The sequence below is a fragment of the Gossypium arboreum genome, chromosome 9, assembly GCF_025698485.1.
Source record: "Gossypium arboreum isolate Shixiya-1 chromosome 9, ASM2569848v2, whole genome shotgun sequence".
Taxonomy (NCBI): Eukaryota; Viridiplantae; Streptophyta; class Magnoliopsida; order Malvales; family Malvaceae; genus Gossypium; species Gossypium arboreum.
In genome coordinates, this window is record NC_069078.1 from 67,782,940 (window position 1) to 67,799,909 (window position 16,970).

At 32.0% G+C, this 16,970-nt stretch overlaps 2 protein-coding genes and 1 non-coding gene across 3 annotated transcripts; all 3 read right to left on the reverse strand.

The window, feature by feature from the left end:
• Window positions 1-491: 491 nt before the first annotated feature.
• LOC128280466 (protein SENSITIVE TO PROTON RHIZOTOXICITY 2-like) lies at window positions 492-1,067 on the reverse strand. Its single transcript, XM_053018615.1, has one exon. It carries the CDS (start codon window positions 1,065-1,067, stop codon window positions 492-494), a length of 576 nt encoding a protein of 191 aa, XP_052874575.1.
• A 1,896-nt stretch (window positions 1,068-2,963) lies between these two features.
• Window positions 2,964-4,094, reverse strand: LOC108451367 (protein SENSITIVE TO PROTON RHIZOTOXICITY 2-like). Its single transcript, XM_017749061.1, has one exon. It carries the CDS (start codon window positions 4,092-4,094, stop codon window positions 2,964-2,966), a length of 1,131 nt encoding a protein of 376 aa, XP_017604550.1.
• Window positions 4,095-4,643: 549 nt separating this feature from the next.
• On the reverse strand, window positions 4,644-4,716 carry TRNAV-UAC (transfer RNA valine (anticodon UAC)). The gene has a single exon. It is a non-coding gene; the product is annotated as a tRNA-Val (tRNA).
• Window positions 4,717-16,970: the final 12,254 nt, after the last annotated feature.

Consider the following 16,970-nt stretch of genomic DNA (forward strand, 5'->3'; position numbering starts at 1 on the left):
ATTTCATTCCCTCTTACTAAATATAGTGTAAGATTTAAACCTTTAAGTCCTAAACTCTAATTATAATTTCTTTTATCATTACAATACAATATTTGAATTAGTGTCATTGTTAATTACTTTTATTTAATTAATTAACACAAAATTTTAAGATAAATAAGTTTAAAAATCGTTAGAGATATAGTGATACCTTTTATCAGGTTTAGTTCCACTCCATTAATTTTATTTAATTGATTAAAGGTTTTTCTAAAAAATATAATGTACCTTTATCAGGTTTAACTCCACTCTATTATTTTTTAGTGCATTATTATCTAATATATGTTTTTTTACATTATCATCTAATACATGTTTAACCACCATTTATTCAATGATACTTAAAATGTAGCTGTGTAGAATTACTATAATATTATTATATAATCTCTTTACTTTAAATAGAAAGAAAAGCCAGTATTCCATATGTTACCTCCTATATCATCTGGTTGAAGTGGTGTGGCTTAGTGTAAGGAATGAGCAACAACTGGACGGTGTCCAACGAACAAAGCAACGTGACCCATAAGCTTATCTTTCCTAGAAAATGTGTTTCCGCAAGAACATTGCCACCTAAGATCACCACAGTGCTTTTCATGAGTTCGGAGATCCGACAGCACCGAGAACTGCTTCCGGTTGCAACGCTTGCACACATACATCTTGGGACAATGGCTTCTCTTGTAGTGATTCTTCACACAGATCATGGATTTCAAGGGTTGGAACTTGGCATGTTTCTGGTTCCACCTACACCCTTCATAAGGGCATGAATATCTCTTTGGGAATTTCATCGAACAGTTTCCCATGCCATTATTACTTCCCTCTTGACTCTTCATGGGGTTAACCAAAGCAGCGTTGGTCTTGTATTCATCACCATGAGCTCTCATGTGCATTCTCAAATTCGCATCTCGCTTGAACCCTTTGCCACAAACTTGGCAGTAATGTGTGTACTTAGCTAACAAGTCCTCAGCATCCAATTCCACTATATCACAATTGGTACTTGCATCCCCTTGTGACCCTTCACTGATTTCGCTTCTTTGAACCATTTCACCCAATTCTTTCCTTTCCTTCAACTTATCAGCATTACCAACTTGCAAACTTCGATTATTATGGATGCTATTCCGGTCATACCAGCTAAATGTTTGATCAGTACTAGGATAAGACCCTGTCCTCTTTCTTGAACTAAGTTGCCACCAGCAAAGTCATCGGTAAAGTTGGGCTGTTTAGATATCGCGTTATTATTACCTGAAGTGGTTCCAAGAGACATATGCTGGGAAACCAATACAAATATATATTAAAAATATATATTTTACATATACCATTACATTAAAAATATTTGAAATTAATAACTCCTTTATATATATAATATAAACAAACTAATTTTTTGATATATTTTTCTTTATATATAATATTTATATGTCAAATATTTATTTTCTCCATGTATACTGTGGGTTTGGTGATTTCTAATGTTATAAAATGAAATAATTATTTCAAATATAATTGTTATTTTTATATGTAAAATATTTCAAATATTTTTATATGTAAAATATTTTAAATACACATACAAAAATATATAATACTAAAATTTACTACACTCATGATATAGATTGAAAAATAAATATTACACGTATAAAAATTATATTTACTAAAAATAATGATATTTATAATAATTATTTGATTTTATAAATAAAATAGTTATTAATTAAAAATATGAGTTAAAAATAAAAATGAAATCAATATATTTATTAATTAAAAAAAAAGACTTGAAACAACATGAAATACAAATTAGAAGTGGAATTGAACCTAGGATTCAAGGATGAAATCATTATTATTTAACCATTTAACCTAATGAGTTGATATGTTAAAAATGTTAATTAAAAATAAAAAAAGTTTAAACCAACATGAAATAAAAAAATACAAATGTGAGTGGAAGAGGAATCGATCCTAGGACTCAAGGACAAAAACTACTAACATTTAAGCATCTAACCAAAAAAATTAATTATATTAAAAAATTAGAAAATGCGACTTAAATAAAAAGTGCGTTTAGCTGAACGTGCTTTCCTGTCAACTATGTAGAAAGCACGCCCAGCTAAACTTAAAGAGAAAGGAATTGAAATAAGTTGTTTTTGAAGAGATAATGTTCTCTAAATTTAAAAACAAACAACTACCTATTTGGCTAAATAGACATATTTTACTAATTGAGCTGAGTTTTTCATCTTAGAAATTTACCCATATTGATAGTTAATTGTTGTGTTTACTGAATTTGTGAAAACAATACCATGTAATTTAACAAATTGTGAAGGGTATTTTGTGAATATAATTACTTTTGCCATGTTTATGGTTGAGTGTTGAATGCTTATTAGACAATTTCACGTGATAAGCATGAAATAGTTTAATGTGTGTGATAAAATTTTATTGAACCAATTGCATTGTATAGAAGGATATTGAATATTTCATTCCCTCTTACTAAATATAGTGTAAGATTTAAACCTTTAAGTCCTAAACTCTAATTATAATTTCTTTTATCATTACAATACAATATTTGAATTAGTGTCATTGTTAATTACTTTTATTTAATTAATTAACACAAAATTTTAAGATAAATAAGTTTAAAAATCGTTAGAGATATAGTGATACCTTTTATCAGGTTTAGTTCCACTCCATTAATTTTATTTAATTGATTAAAGGTTTTTCTAAAAAATATAATGTACCTTTATCAGGTTTAACTCCACTCTATTATTTTTTAGTGCATTATTATCTAATATATGTTTTTTTTACATTATCATCTAATACATGTTTAACCACCATTTATTCAATGATACTTAAAATGTAGCTGTGTAGAATTACTATAATATTATTATATAATCTCTTTACTTTAAATAGAAAGAAAAGCCAGTATTCCATATGTTACCTCCTATATCATCTGGTTGAAGTGGTGTGGCTTAGTGTAAGGAATGAGCAACAACTGGACGGTGTCCAACGAACAAAGCAACGTGACCCATAAGCTTATCTTTCCTAGAAAATGTGTTTCCGCAAGAACATTGCCACCTAAGATCACCACAGTGCTTTTCATGAGTTCGGAGATCCGACAGCACCGAGAACTGCTTCCGGTTGCAACGCTTGCACACATACATCTTGGGACAATGGCTTCTCTTGTAGTGATTCTTCACACAGATCATGGATTTCAAGGGTTGGAACTTGGCATGTTTCTGGTTCCACCTACACCCTTCATAAGGGCATGAATATCTCTTTGGGAATTTCATCGAACAGTTTCCCATGCCATTATTACTTCCCTCTTGACTCTTCATGGGGTTAACCAAAGCAGCGTTGGTCTTGTATTCATCACCATGAGCTCTCATGTGCATTCTCAAATTCGCATCTCGCTTGAACCCTTTGCCACAAACTTGGCAGTAATGTGTGTACTTAGCTAACAAGTCCTCAGCATCCAATTCCACTATATCACAATTGGTACTTGCATCCCCTTGTGACCCTTCACTGATTTCGCTTCTTTGAACCATTTCACCCAATTCTTTCCTTTCCTTCAACTTATCAGCATTACCAACTTGCAAACTTCGATTATTATGGATGCTATTCCGGTCATACCAGCTAAATGTTTGATCAGTACTAGGATAAGACCCCTGTCCTCTTTCTTGAACTAAGTTGCCACCAGCAAAGTCATCGGTAAAGTTGGGCTGTTTAGATATCGCGTTATTATTACCTGAAGTGGTTCCAAGAGACATATGCTGGGAAACCAATACCATGGAAGAGGCGGCTCCGATGATTTCTTGAACCAAAGACTCCATGTTTGCTATGGCTAAAGACCTAGTTGACTCAGGGTGAATTTGATCTGGGGAGATAAGGATGCTAACAAGTGATTGAAGCTGATTAACTTTGTCTTCCAAGATGGATAGGTTATAGAGGAGAGAGGTTGAAGGAGCCTGATCTGAGCCTGAACCAGGTGCTTCAAGACAAGAATATGGAACATTAATATGGTTTTGATGATCAGTCATAGGATACATAGGTAAAGCTTGCGATGCATTGGGGAAACTTGAAGGTATTGTGTCTGAAATCATTTTCAAAAACCTTGGCTTACTATGGGAGGGCCAGCTTGGATCTTGACTCAGATGGCGGCTTTTTATCTCTCTTGGTATTTATATTTGAATGGCGTTTAAGAAACAAGGAAAATGTTCATCGTTGGTGAAAACAAACAAAATTTGTTTAAGAAATTCAGATATTGAGAGATGGGGAGAGTTGCAAGTCAACTTAAGAGCTTGTGTTCATCCCCACTTAACAACTCCCTCATATGTTACTATCTCTAGCGGCTTTGACAAACACCTTTAAATAAGGGGAAAAAAATGTCCATGACGAAGTTGGCAAACATGTATCCTACGTAGTTATAGCATACAGTAAGGAACCAGATTAACCAATTATCTTAATGCAAGATGCCAATTTCTAGGTTTTCTTGGATATTTTATTGGGTATCAGTGTCTCTCACGCATACACGATGACCAGAAGTTGGAATATTCGGATTTTTAAGGTTTGATGACCCAGATGCAGTCAAAAGTTTCACTATTTTAAACCCAAAAATGTCAGAATCAGAACCACAAAATGGAATTTGATTCTGTTGCTGCCCAGGATCGAACTGAGGACCTTCAGTGTGTAAGACTGACGTGATAACCACTACACCACAGCAACGTATTGTTTATGGCCTTTGAAAATTATTTTAATATTTTAATGATAAATTCAAAAAAGAGATTATCTGCAGCCCATCAAAATGGAAATGCCCTAAAGAAAAAATACATTTGACTTAATTTAGGACTTGAGATTTTGAAACATATCACTAAATATTGAAAATGAAATTCTTCAAGATTCATGGAATTGAAAACATTATACATTACTTATTTTTTCATCAAACGTTTTAGTATATCAATTTGCATTAAGCTTTATTGTTCTAATATTTGTTCATTTCTTTTACATTTGAATCTTATTTCATTATTTTAAAATAACTTCTTTTCATTTGGATTAAATAATATCTACAATTTTATTACTGTTATAAATACATTAAATGGATGTCTATAACCTTTAAACATTTATAAAAGTAAAGAGTTAAAACCCTCATTCATTATTAAATGTGCTTAATATACGTGTTAATGAAGCTGTTAAAGAAGCTTCATTCATTTATGTTGCATTGAATGTTAATGACTTATATATAGCTCTTTTATAAATGAAAAGAGGAGACAAGAAAATTCTCTATTTACTTTAAGTGTTATTTTATTTAATTATTTTATAACACGTTACCAGTATGAATTTCTACGAGTTCATAGTGAAGTTCACGTCATTTTACTTTATATAGTTTGCCCGTATAACTCCCGTAAAACTATATACGGTATACGTATTTTCATAATTCTTTTATTTTATTTTCTAGATGAAATATTTGCTTTAGGTAACATTTGCACATTTATTTTTACAACTCAAATCTAATAATGATAATTATATATACATTTTTTATTAAAATAAATTTTAATTAATGTAATTTGTGTTAAGTTATTATTATAACTATTCCTCTCTATGTCAATATTTGACATACATATTATTATTTAGCAAATTTGGCATATATAATTGAATTATTTTACGATTGAAAATGCTTATTATTTTACTAAATTTTTTTATTTTGATTCAAGTGATTATAATGTCAAATCTTGCCAAATTTGAATTTAGGGCCTTAGACATCTCAGGCAAGAATTATTTATCATGGGTGTTAGATGCTGAAATTCACCTAGATGCTAAAGGTCTAGGAAATGCTATATTAGCAGATAAAGAAGCATCTAATCAAGATAAGACAAAAGCAATGATTTTCATCCGTCATCATCTACATGAATGATTAAAAGTGGAATATCTCACTGTGAAAGACCCTCTTGAGTTGTGGAAAAATTTGAAAGAATGATTTGATCATAAGAAAACGGTGATACTCCCTAAAGCTCGTTATGATTAGATACACTTATGGTTACAAGATTTTAAGATTGTAAGTGAATTCAATTCAGAGCTTTTCAAAATTAGTTCTCAACTAAAATTATATAGAGAAAACACAACTGATGAAGACTTGTTAGAGAAAACATTTTCAACCTTTCATGCTACTAATGAGTTCCTGCAACAGCAATACCGTGAAAAAGGTTTTAAAAAATATTCTGAATTGATTTCATGTCTTTTGGTGGCTGAACAAAATAATGAGTTGTTGATGAAAAATCATAGAATTCGTCCCATTGGTTCTGCACCATTCCCTGAAGTGAATGTAGCAGTACACAATAATTATGAAAATAGAAAATATAGAGGCTACAGCTGTGGTCGTGGACGTAGTGGGGGACGTAGTCGAGGACGTACTAGTAATCATTATCATGATGGTCATAACAATGAAAGACAAGAAAGAAGTGGTCAAAATAATCCTTCAAAGATTGTTGAGAATATATGCTACCGATGTGGTATGAAAAGGTATTGGTCACGTACCTGTCGTACGTCTGAACATTTAGTGAAACTTTATCAAGCATCCATTAAAAAGAAGGGAAAACATATGAAGACAAATTTTACATCCCAAAATGATGAAATGAAGACAAGAGATGAAGATATTCACTATAATACTAAAACTGATCATGCCTACAAGGGTGATAAATTTAATGGCCTTAATAATATAACTCACCTAGATGTGGCAGATTTCTTTGAGAATCATTAGAAAAATTGATCTTATTTTGACATTTTTATGTTGTTTTAAGTATGTTTTATTTTCTAACATAAATAATAATTTATATATTTAATAAATATTTGCAATGTTTCTCATATTATATTTTGTTTGTTTTTATGAAAAATATGAATATTCAACAAAATTTTGATGGACCCAAGATCAATGGAGACATGTGTCTTGTAGATAGTGCTACGACACAAATGATACTCAAAGACAAAAAAAATATTTTTCTCATTTGACAATGAGTAATGCCCATGTTAATACAATATCGAGTAGTTCAAAACTTATTGAAGGCTTTAAAAGAGCTATTATATTATTACCTAAAGGTGCAAAATTTGTCATTGATGATACTTTATATTCCACTAAGTCTCAAAGAAATTTATTAAGTTTTAAAGATATTTGTCTTAATGGATATCTTATTGAGACTATGAATGAGAAAAATTGAATATCTATATATTACAAATGTTGAATGTGGAAAGAAATATGTTTTGGAAAGGCTACCTGCTTTTTCATCAGGTTTATATTATACACATATTAGTGCAATTGAGTCACATGTTATTACAAACTAGAAATTTGTAGAACCACATACTTTTACTATTTGACATGACCAATTAGGCCATCCCAGATCTATAATGATGCGAAGAATCATCGAGGATTCAATTGAACACCCGTTAAAGAACCAAAATATTCTTGAATTCAAGGATTTATCTTGTGTTGCTTATTCTCAAGGAAAATTGATTGGACCATCACTATCTAAAGTTGGGATTGAATCTCCCGTATTTCTGGAACATATTCAAGGTGATATATATGGGACCATTCATCCACCATGTAGACCATTCAAATATTTTATGGTATTAATAGATGCATCTAGTAGGTGGTCACATGTGTGTTTATTATCAACTCGCAACCTAGCGTTTGCGAGACTACTTGCTCAAATATTTCGATTAAGAGCACAATTTTCAGATTATGCAATCAAAACTATTCGTTTTAATAATGCTGGTGAGTTTACATCCCAAGATTTTAATGATTATTATTTGTCAATTGGGATAAAATTTGAACATCATATAGCTTATGTTCACAGAAAAAACAGTTTAGCTGAATCATTTATCAAATGCCTCCAACTAATAGCTTGACCATTGCTTATGAGAACAAAACTCCCTATTACAGTTTGGGGATATGCTATTTGGCATGCAGCAGCACTTGTGAGCTTAAGGCCAAAAGTTATAATAAGCACTCCTCGTTATAATTAGCTTTTGGTCAGGAGCCAAATATTTCTCATCTTAGAAATTTTAGATGTGTAATATATGTTTCAATTGCTCCACCACAACGTACAAAGATGGGTTCTCAAAGGAGGTTGGGAATATATGTTTGTTATGAATCTCCTATAATTAAATATGTTGAACCATTAACTGGAGATTTATTTACTGCATGATTTATTGATTGTCATTTTGAAGAAACCACATTCCTAACATTAGGGGGAGATAAAATACAACTAGTAAAAGAAATTACATAGAATGGATCATCATCATCTCAATTAGATCCTTTACAAGTCAATGTGAACAAGAAGTTCAAATGATCATACAGTTGCAAAACATCACCAATCAATTGCTAGATTCATTTATTGACCTAAAGAGAATTACAAAATTTCACATACCATCTAAAAATGCTCCAATACGAATTTATATCCCAATAGGGCAAATAGTGCAAAAGAAAGTAATCACGCCTAAAGCGTGGAGGGCCAATTAGTTCCAAAGATAAAAATTCTCGTAAAAGAAAATGAGCAATTATTCAAGATAGTAATATTGTGGAGGCAAGTGCCTAAGAAGAGGCCAAAGATATAACTAATAAAAAAATCCCAGAAGAGGTTCAGGTACCTGAAAATGGTGATAACGAACAAATCTCAATAAGTTATGTTACTTCAGGAAAAAGACGGAACCGAAAAAATATAGTTGTCAACAATAATTTTGCTGATAATGTTGCTATTGAAATAGCAAAAGATAATGAGGATCCTGAGCTTAAAACTATTGAGAAATATAGAAATAGAAAGATTGACTAAAATAGAAAGACGCAATTCAAGCAGAATTAAATTCACTTTCTAAACGTGAGATTTTTGGACTTATAGTCCAAACGCCTAAATATGTAAAGCTGGTAGGATATAAATGGATATTTGTACAAAAACGAAATGAGAAAAATGAAGTCGTAACATATAAAACATGACTTGTAGCACAAGGATTTTCGCAAAGGCCCAGCATTGATTATGAAGAAACATATTCTCCTGTGGTGGATGCAATCACATTTAGATACCTTATTAGTCTGGCAGTACGTGAAAAACTTGACATGCGTCTAATAGATGTTATTACAGCCTATTTTTATGGTATACTTGATAGTGAAATTTATATGAAAATCCCAGAAGGATTTAAAATCCCCGAAAGATATAGAGTTTCCCGGGAAAATTGCTCAATCAGATTAAAGAAAAGTTTATATAGATTAAAACAATCTGGACTTATGTGGTACAATTGTCTTAGTGAATATTTGTTAAAAGAATGTTATAAAAATGATCCAATCTATCCATATGTTTTTATAAAAAGGTATGGACCAAACTTTGTGATAATTGCTATTTATGTTGATGATCTAAATATTATTGGAACTCCTGAAGAGCTTCAAAACGCAGCAAATTATTTAAAGAAAGAATTTGACATGAAAGATATTGGAAAGACAAAGTTTTGTCTTGACCTGTAAATCGAGCATTTAAAAGATGAAATTTATGTCCATCAGTCAACTTATACGAAAAAGATCTTAAAGAAATTTTATATGGATAAAGCACATCTATTGAGTACCCCAATGGTTGTACGATCGTTAGATGTGAATAAAAATCAATTTCATCCTTGTAAGAATTATGAAGAGTTTTTTGGTCCTGAAGTACCATATCTAAGTGTCATAGGAGCATTGATGTATCTTGCAAACAACACAAGACCTGATATAACTTTTGTTGTAAACTTGTTAGCAAGATTTAGTTTTTCTCCAACATGTAGACATTGGAATGGAATTAAATATGTATTTAGATATCTCAGAGGGACCACTGGTATGAGGTTATTTAATTTAAATGATTCAAAATCCCTATTAGTTGGTAATGCTAATGTTGGATATTTATCGGATCCACATAAAGGTCGATCTCAAATGAGATATTTATTTACATGTGAAGGTACTTCCATATCATGGCGTTCGACAAAACATACATTAGCTGTTGCCTCTTCAAATCATGTTGAAATAATTGCAATGCATGAGGCAAATTGAGAGTGTGTTTGGATAAGGTTATTAACCCAACATATCCAAAAGATATGTAATTTGCCTTTATAGGAAAATATGTCAACTATCTTATACGAAGATAATGCACATGTATAACTCAATTAAAGGGTGGTTATATCAGACGTGATAGAACGAAACATATTTCACCAAAATTATTATTCACTCATGATCTTGAGAAGAAATGTGATATAGAAGTTCAACAAATTCGTTCTAGTTATAATTTAACAATCTTTTTACCAAGGCATTACTAACTTCAAAATTTGAAAGACTACGAAAGAAAATTGGAATGCCTCAACTCAAAGACATAATGTGATGTTGTCATTAGGGGGAGTCTAAAGCACGTTGTACTCTTTTTCTTTAACCAAGGTTTTATCCCACTGGGTTTTCCTGGTAAAGGTTTTTAACGGGGCAACTTGTAATAGGAGGTTGTGTACTATTTTTCCTTCATTAGGTTTTTATCCCACGGGGTTTTTACTAATAAAGGTTTCAATGAGACACATTTTTATTTAAAAAATCCAATGGGGAGTGTTGTAAATACATTAAATGGATGTCTATAACCTTTAAACATTTATAAAGGTAATGAGTTAAAACCCCCCATTCATTATTAAAGATGCTTAATGTACATGTTAATGAAGCTGTTAAATAAACTTCATTCATTTATGATGCATTGAATGTTAATGGTTTATATATAGCTTTTTATAAATGAAAAGAGGAGACGAGAAAATTCTCTATTTATTTTAATTGTTCTTTTATTTAATTATTTTATAACAATTGTACGTTTTATTTTATTTTATTTAGTAGAAAAAAAAGATAGCTTAAAATGAAAAACTCAAAAATTTATACTTGTGACTCAAAACAAAAACATAATTTGCCTTAATTAAACTTTTAATTGATTGTGGGATTCTTCAAACCAATGAATTTCTGTGGAATTAGTCGCCATACACTTGATCATATGATTAGCTACTGTTTTTTGCGACCTTAGAATATGACAAACAAGGACCTTCCAATTTTGACTCAATAAATGATGGATAAGACGCATTTCAGTCAAATGACTATCTGCAGCTTCGCCAACTAAAATTAATTCAACTAAGAGAGCATTATCACGTTGCACTTCTAACTATCGATAACATTTTCTCCATGATATAAGCAGGCTTTGAAGTAAGGCTCTCGCCTCAATCTTGAAAATTGAGTCTTTTCTTAACTTGCACATTTTATTTCTTTAAAAATAAGAATAATAATATATAATTATTATATAAATTGTATCCTAAAATTTGAGCGAAACTCATCTATTAAAAAAAATTAATTTTAAAGCTTTATTTTCGAGTTTAAGCCTATTTATTTATTGATAGATAAGCCCATTTGTTTTAGTAAACCCAATTTCAATATTGATTCTTAAGTAATTAAAACAAGATCAAAGTAAAAGGTACAATGTTTCGTTATTAATTTGCTAGTAAGTTTCAACTCCACTTAAAATTTAAAGTTTGATATTTTATTCGAGATATAATTGAATTACTCAAGTTCAAGTTCAATTAAGTTTATATGTATTCAAGCTCGAGCTTTACTCGATAATTAAGCTTAGGGTTAATAATATATATTAAAGGCAATAACATAATATATAATTTAATAATATGAAAATATTTAAATATATATTGTTAGGGATAAACCTATCTAAGCAACAAACAAATAAAATAACAAAGAAATTGAAAAGATTGAGCACAAATATTTTACGTAGAAAATCCCTTTCGAAGAGGATAAAAAAAACCATGGGCAAAGATAATTTCACTATAACGGAAAAAATGAAGAGTACAAAGATGAAGATAAAACTAAACATCGAAACCTGAAATAAGAACCTTCAAAATGTAAATACAAAATTATCTAAAAGCTTGTAAAAGCTAATACCTAAATGTGAAATGGGTTATTTTTTTAGTGTGGAAAAAGGTCTATTTATAGGCTAAATTTATAGGTAAAATAATATTAAAGTTCCATTAAGAATTTGACTTAGACAAATAATAAGAGTTTGACTGGAAGAAGAAAACCAAAAAAATTGCATAACACGTCGCCTCGTCGTTGTTTGATTATACCAACAAATACTAACAAGCAATGAATAATGAAGAGAAGATGTGTTGAACTTAATTGTGCAAGGTACATTTGAGTCTATATTTATATACAAGATATTAAGGCTGCTAAGCTGTCAACGAACTAATTTCTCTAATAGTTCTTTAACAGACTAACTTCACAACTAACTCTTCATCTGTTAACATTCTCTTGGTTTTCTTTCTTGTGTTGATTGTTTGGTTGACCACTGCTTAAAGGGAGTACTGTTAGGCATCTTGAAAGAAAGAAAACTGTTTTGGAGTAATAGGTTTGGTGAGGATGTCTGCAACTTGGCTTGCTGAGGGCACAAAATTGACATGTAGGATACCATCATGAATTTTCTCTCAAATAAAATGCTGATTGATCTCTACGTGTTTAATCTTAGCATGATGAGTCGAATTGGCTACCATTGATATTGTGGAGGTGTTATCATACCAAACTATTGGTATATGTTGTAGATTAATGCCAACTTCAGTCAACAACTGTTTCAACCATAGCAGCTCAAAAACACAGTTTGCAAGATTGCGATACTTTGCTTCTAAAGATGATTAAAAAACAACAGCCTACTTCTTGGAACACCATGCAACTGGATTGGGGCCAAGAAAAATTTAATAACCTTTGGTAGATCGTCTGTCTTTAATAGTGGATGCCCAGTCAGCATCATAGTAACAAACCAATTCAAAACAACATTTAGTGAAATATAGGCCATGATCTAAAGTTCCATTAAGATGCCGTTACACACGTTTCACTATCTGCTAGTTTGTACCATGTGGAGCATTCATGTACTGACTTAGCATGCATATTGCAAAGTGCTAATAATGCTGCGATACAAATGAACATTAGGAAACAGAGTGTTATCTATTGCAGTTAACTTTGGTGTACCTACCATAGGTGTCGGGGTAGGTGATGTTGTATCCATACCTGTCTTATAAAGTAACTTCAGGACATATTTCTTCCGAGTAAGGTACAACCCTTGTGACATATGATGAACTTCAATGCCAAGAAAGAAATGAAGACTTCCCATGTCTTTGAGAGAAAATATGTTATGTAGCTAATGAATAACTTTGTCAATCTCTTTGGAGGAACTTCCCGTGATGATAATATCATCCACATAGGCCATTAGGAATAGCGAAGACTCACAAAATCCCGTGAGTATGAAACCAAGTTGTCCAACCAAGTGCTCCATCAACGTATGAAACCATGCTCGAGGTGCCTATCTGAGTCTATATAGAGCTTTATTTAATCTGCACATAAGTTAATTGCCATTGACATCTTTAGTTTCAAACCCTGATGGCTGATCCATATAGATTTCTTCAGTCAAAGTGCTATTAAGAAAGGCATTATTGACATCTACTTGTCTCAGTGGTCATCTATTTATAACAGGAACAGAAAGAGCAATCCTAATGGTCGTAGCACGAACTACTGGACTAAATGGATCACAAAAATTTGATCTAGCATGTTAAGAAAACCCTGTAGCAATGAGCCTCGCTTTGTACCTTTTTACAGTCCCATTAGGTTTATTCTTTACCTTGAAAAGCTACTTGCAACCAATGGACCTCCTAGAACCGGGAAGAGAATAGATAATCTAGGCATTATTTTTTATGAGAGCTCTGACTCACTTTGGACAGCATCTCTCTAATGAGGAGACATCATTGCCTCATGAATATCAGCATATGTAGTGTTAGACAAATGAGTTGCCTTAGTATGATATTTTTAGGTTTGAATGTACCTAATTTGCTATGAGTGACCATAGGATAGGTATTGACTATATTTTAAGAGGACTGTCTGGACTCAGAATAAACAATTAGACTAGGTTGACTTGACTCAGAAGGAACAATAGGCTTAACAGGGTTAAAATCAGGTAATGGTGATTCACACAATGTGAGTTGTTGTGAAATTGATTGTTGAGGTTGTGGGGGTAGTTGAACTTGGTTGTGATGGATGTGAAATAATGACCAACTTTGAGCTAGTTGTAGGACAAGGTGGATTGCTACTGGATGATTTGGAACAGTTCAAGCTAGTTCGAAACGGAAACTCTTTTTCATGAAACGTGACATGTCGTGATTTATAAATTTTTCCTGAAGCATATCGACACTTATAGCCTTTATGGTTAGAAGAATATCATAAAAAGGTACAGCGTGTGAATCTAAATTGTAACTTGCTGGTATTGCATGGTTGGAGATTAGGAAAGCATAAACATCCAAAGACTTTAAGAAACAAGTAGTTTGGTTTTTCTTGAAATAATTTTTCAAAGGGAGAGACATTACTTAGAGATTGAGAAGGTAACCAATTTATTAAGAACACTGCACTGCTAAATGCATCATGCCAGAAACACAGGGGCAATGAAGCATAGGCAAGCATAGAGAGGCCTATTTCTACAATTTGTCTGTGCTTTCTCTCAACCAAACCATTCTGCTCAGACATATAGGGACAGATGATTCTATGAACAATCCATTTTTGAGTAAAAAACAACCTTAAGGCTTGAAACTTTCTTCCCCTATCAGTTTGAAGAGCCTTGAGTCTCTTACCAAAGCATCTCTCAACTTGTTGAAGGAACTGAGGAAACACTGTGGCCACATCAAATTTTTTCTTTAAGAAGTATAACCAAGTATATCAGGTATAGGCATCTATGAACATTAAATAGTAAGCAAAACCATTTGATTAAATTGAAGCAGGCCCCCAAAACATCAGCAGCCACCATTTGTAGGGAAGAAGTATACTCAGAAACAATAGCAGTAAATGGTTGTTTATGCTCTTTCCCAAGTGACAAGATACACAAGTAACAGTTTTATTAACAAAAAATGGCACATTACAATGGTGCAAAGATTTTTTCAATGTAGCTAGACAGGGATGGCCTAATCTAGAGTGCCATACATTCAAAGGAATAACTCTAGCTACAGTAAAACATTGAGCCAATTTATCAATCATCAAAGTCTTGGAGGCATGTGATAAATTTAGCTTGTAAAGACCATAATGAATTGATCCTTGCAACAACACCTATCTCGTTCTTAAGTCATGCACCTGACACTTGTTGGAAAAGAACTCAAATAGAACCTGATTGTTCTTTGCAAATTTTGACATAAACATCAAGGTGATGTTAGGCCCAAATAAGAAAGATTGTATGTATAATGGACGAGAGCAAGTGAGTAAGGATGATTGACTAGTGTAAATAATAGGTAGGGCAGCACCATTACCCACATATACCATACATGAGCCACTATAAGGAGTGATGTCACTCATGGAAGCAACAAAATGTGTAAGATGATGAGTAGCACCAGAATTAGGATACCATGCATTGTCTCTCACTGTGTCTGGAGTTGCAACATAAGCTTGTGAGTTGGATGATGGTGTAAGTACAGTCATTAGTTGTGTGGATGGAGGAAATGAGTGTGACCAATTTTGAGATTGTGGAAAGGAGGAGACCCAATTGCCTTGAAAGTTCAACACAAGAGGAAAAACAGGCATAAGAGAACTATACTGGGTTATCCAAGGCATTGAGACCCCATTGCCAAATATGTACATGTTGGCTTGTGGAGGAGGTCGATATGCTGTACTTTGTAGGTGGTATCAAATCGATGATAACAATGATCCACAAGATGACCAGTTTACATTGAATATGTGAGCTAGATGAGAGTCCACGTCCACGACCACGTCCAGGAGCAGAGTTGGGACGATATAGTGGTTGTTGAGTACTATCAGCAAAGTCAACTGAACGAGTTATACCCATATTGGCTGAGTTAGACACATCAACCAGTGTAGTTTGTAATCTAGCTTCAGCATCAAGAAGCATATTGTTGTTTTTAAGGTTTTCTTATTATAAGTTTTTGTATGTGTTTCTATATTTTTAGGGTTTATAAATTTAGGATTTATTTGTTTCTTAAATTTTTTATTTTCTATTATTTGGAATATGTTTTTTGCAAATAAACTAAATTTTAAAATTCTAAATATTGATTTAAAGGATTTAGAATTTTACTTCATGACTTTAATTATTTTAAAAAGTCTTCTTCTTTTGCATGTGAAAAAACAGTTAATTTGGATGGTGGCTGGGTGATGGCCTATTTATTTATGATTATATTATTTAAATTTTTTACTTAGATTTTTTTTTAATTTCATAATGCTTTATTTGATTAGTAGGATTTGCATATACTGAAAAAGAAAATGGTGATATTAAACATCGCCTTAATCTAGTCTCATAGCACCAAGCATGGCAATAAGCTAATTTAGAGAGAAAAATAAAACTAAAACACTCAATCCATTGCTTTCTAAATTATCTCATCTTTAGACCATTTTGTCTTATAGTTTCAAGTTCTCATCTAACCCAAACATGGCAATAAGGGAACAATTGTTATATCAAAAATAATTAATTTAGGCTCCACAAAAATATTTTCTCATCTGGTTTTATGCAGTTTGCTTGTATAATCGTTAACTAAAAGATAAGAACAAGTAGTTGTTAAGACTCGACAACGACCCTACTAGGACGGACCTCAGTAATTGAGGTTACAAGGCCAGCAAATTGACCTCTAAGCAATAAGCATATTAGGCAAGCCAAAAGAACAAACAACCGATGACCATGCATTGGGCAATCACAATGCTAGATATAATTACTCATCTTCTACATTGATACTGTATTTTCACCGGCTAAAGCTAGTTTTCCTATTTCATCTTATTTTATTTAAATGTCCTCTGGATATTAGCCCATAGCTTAATGGAATTTTTATAATAGTAATATCTAGTAGATTTATAATAAAACAATTCGAAAAAAAAAGGGTTTCTAGAGGAGGAATATAGGCATAGAAAAGGCAAAAATCAACTCTAG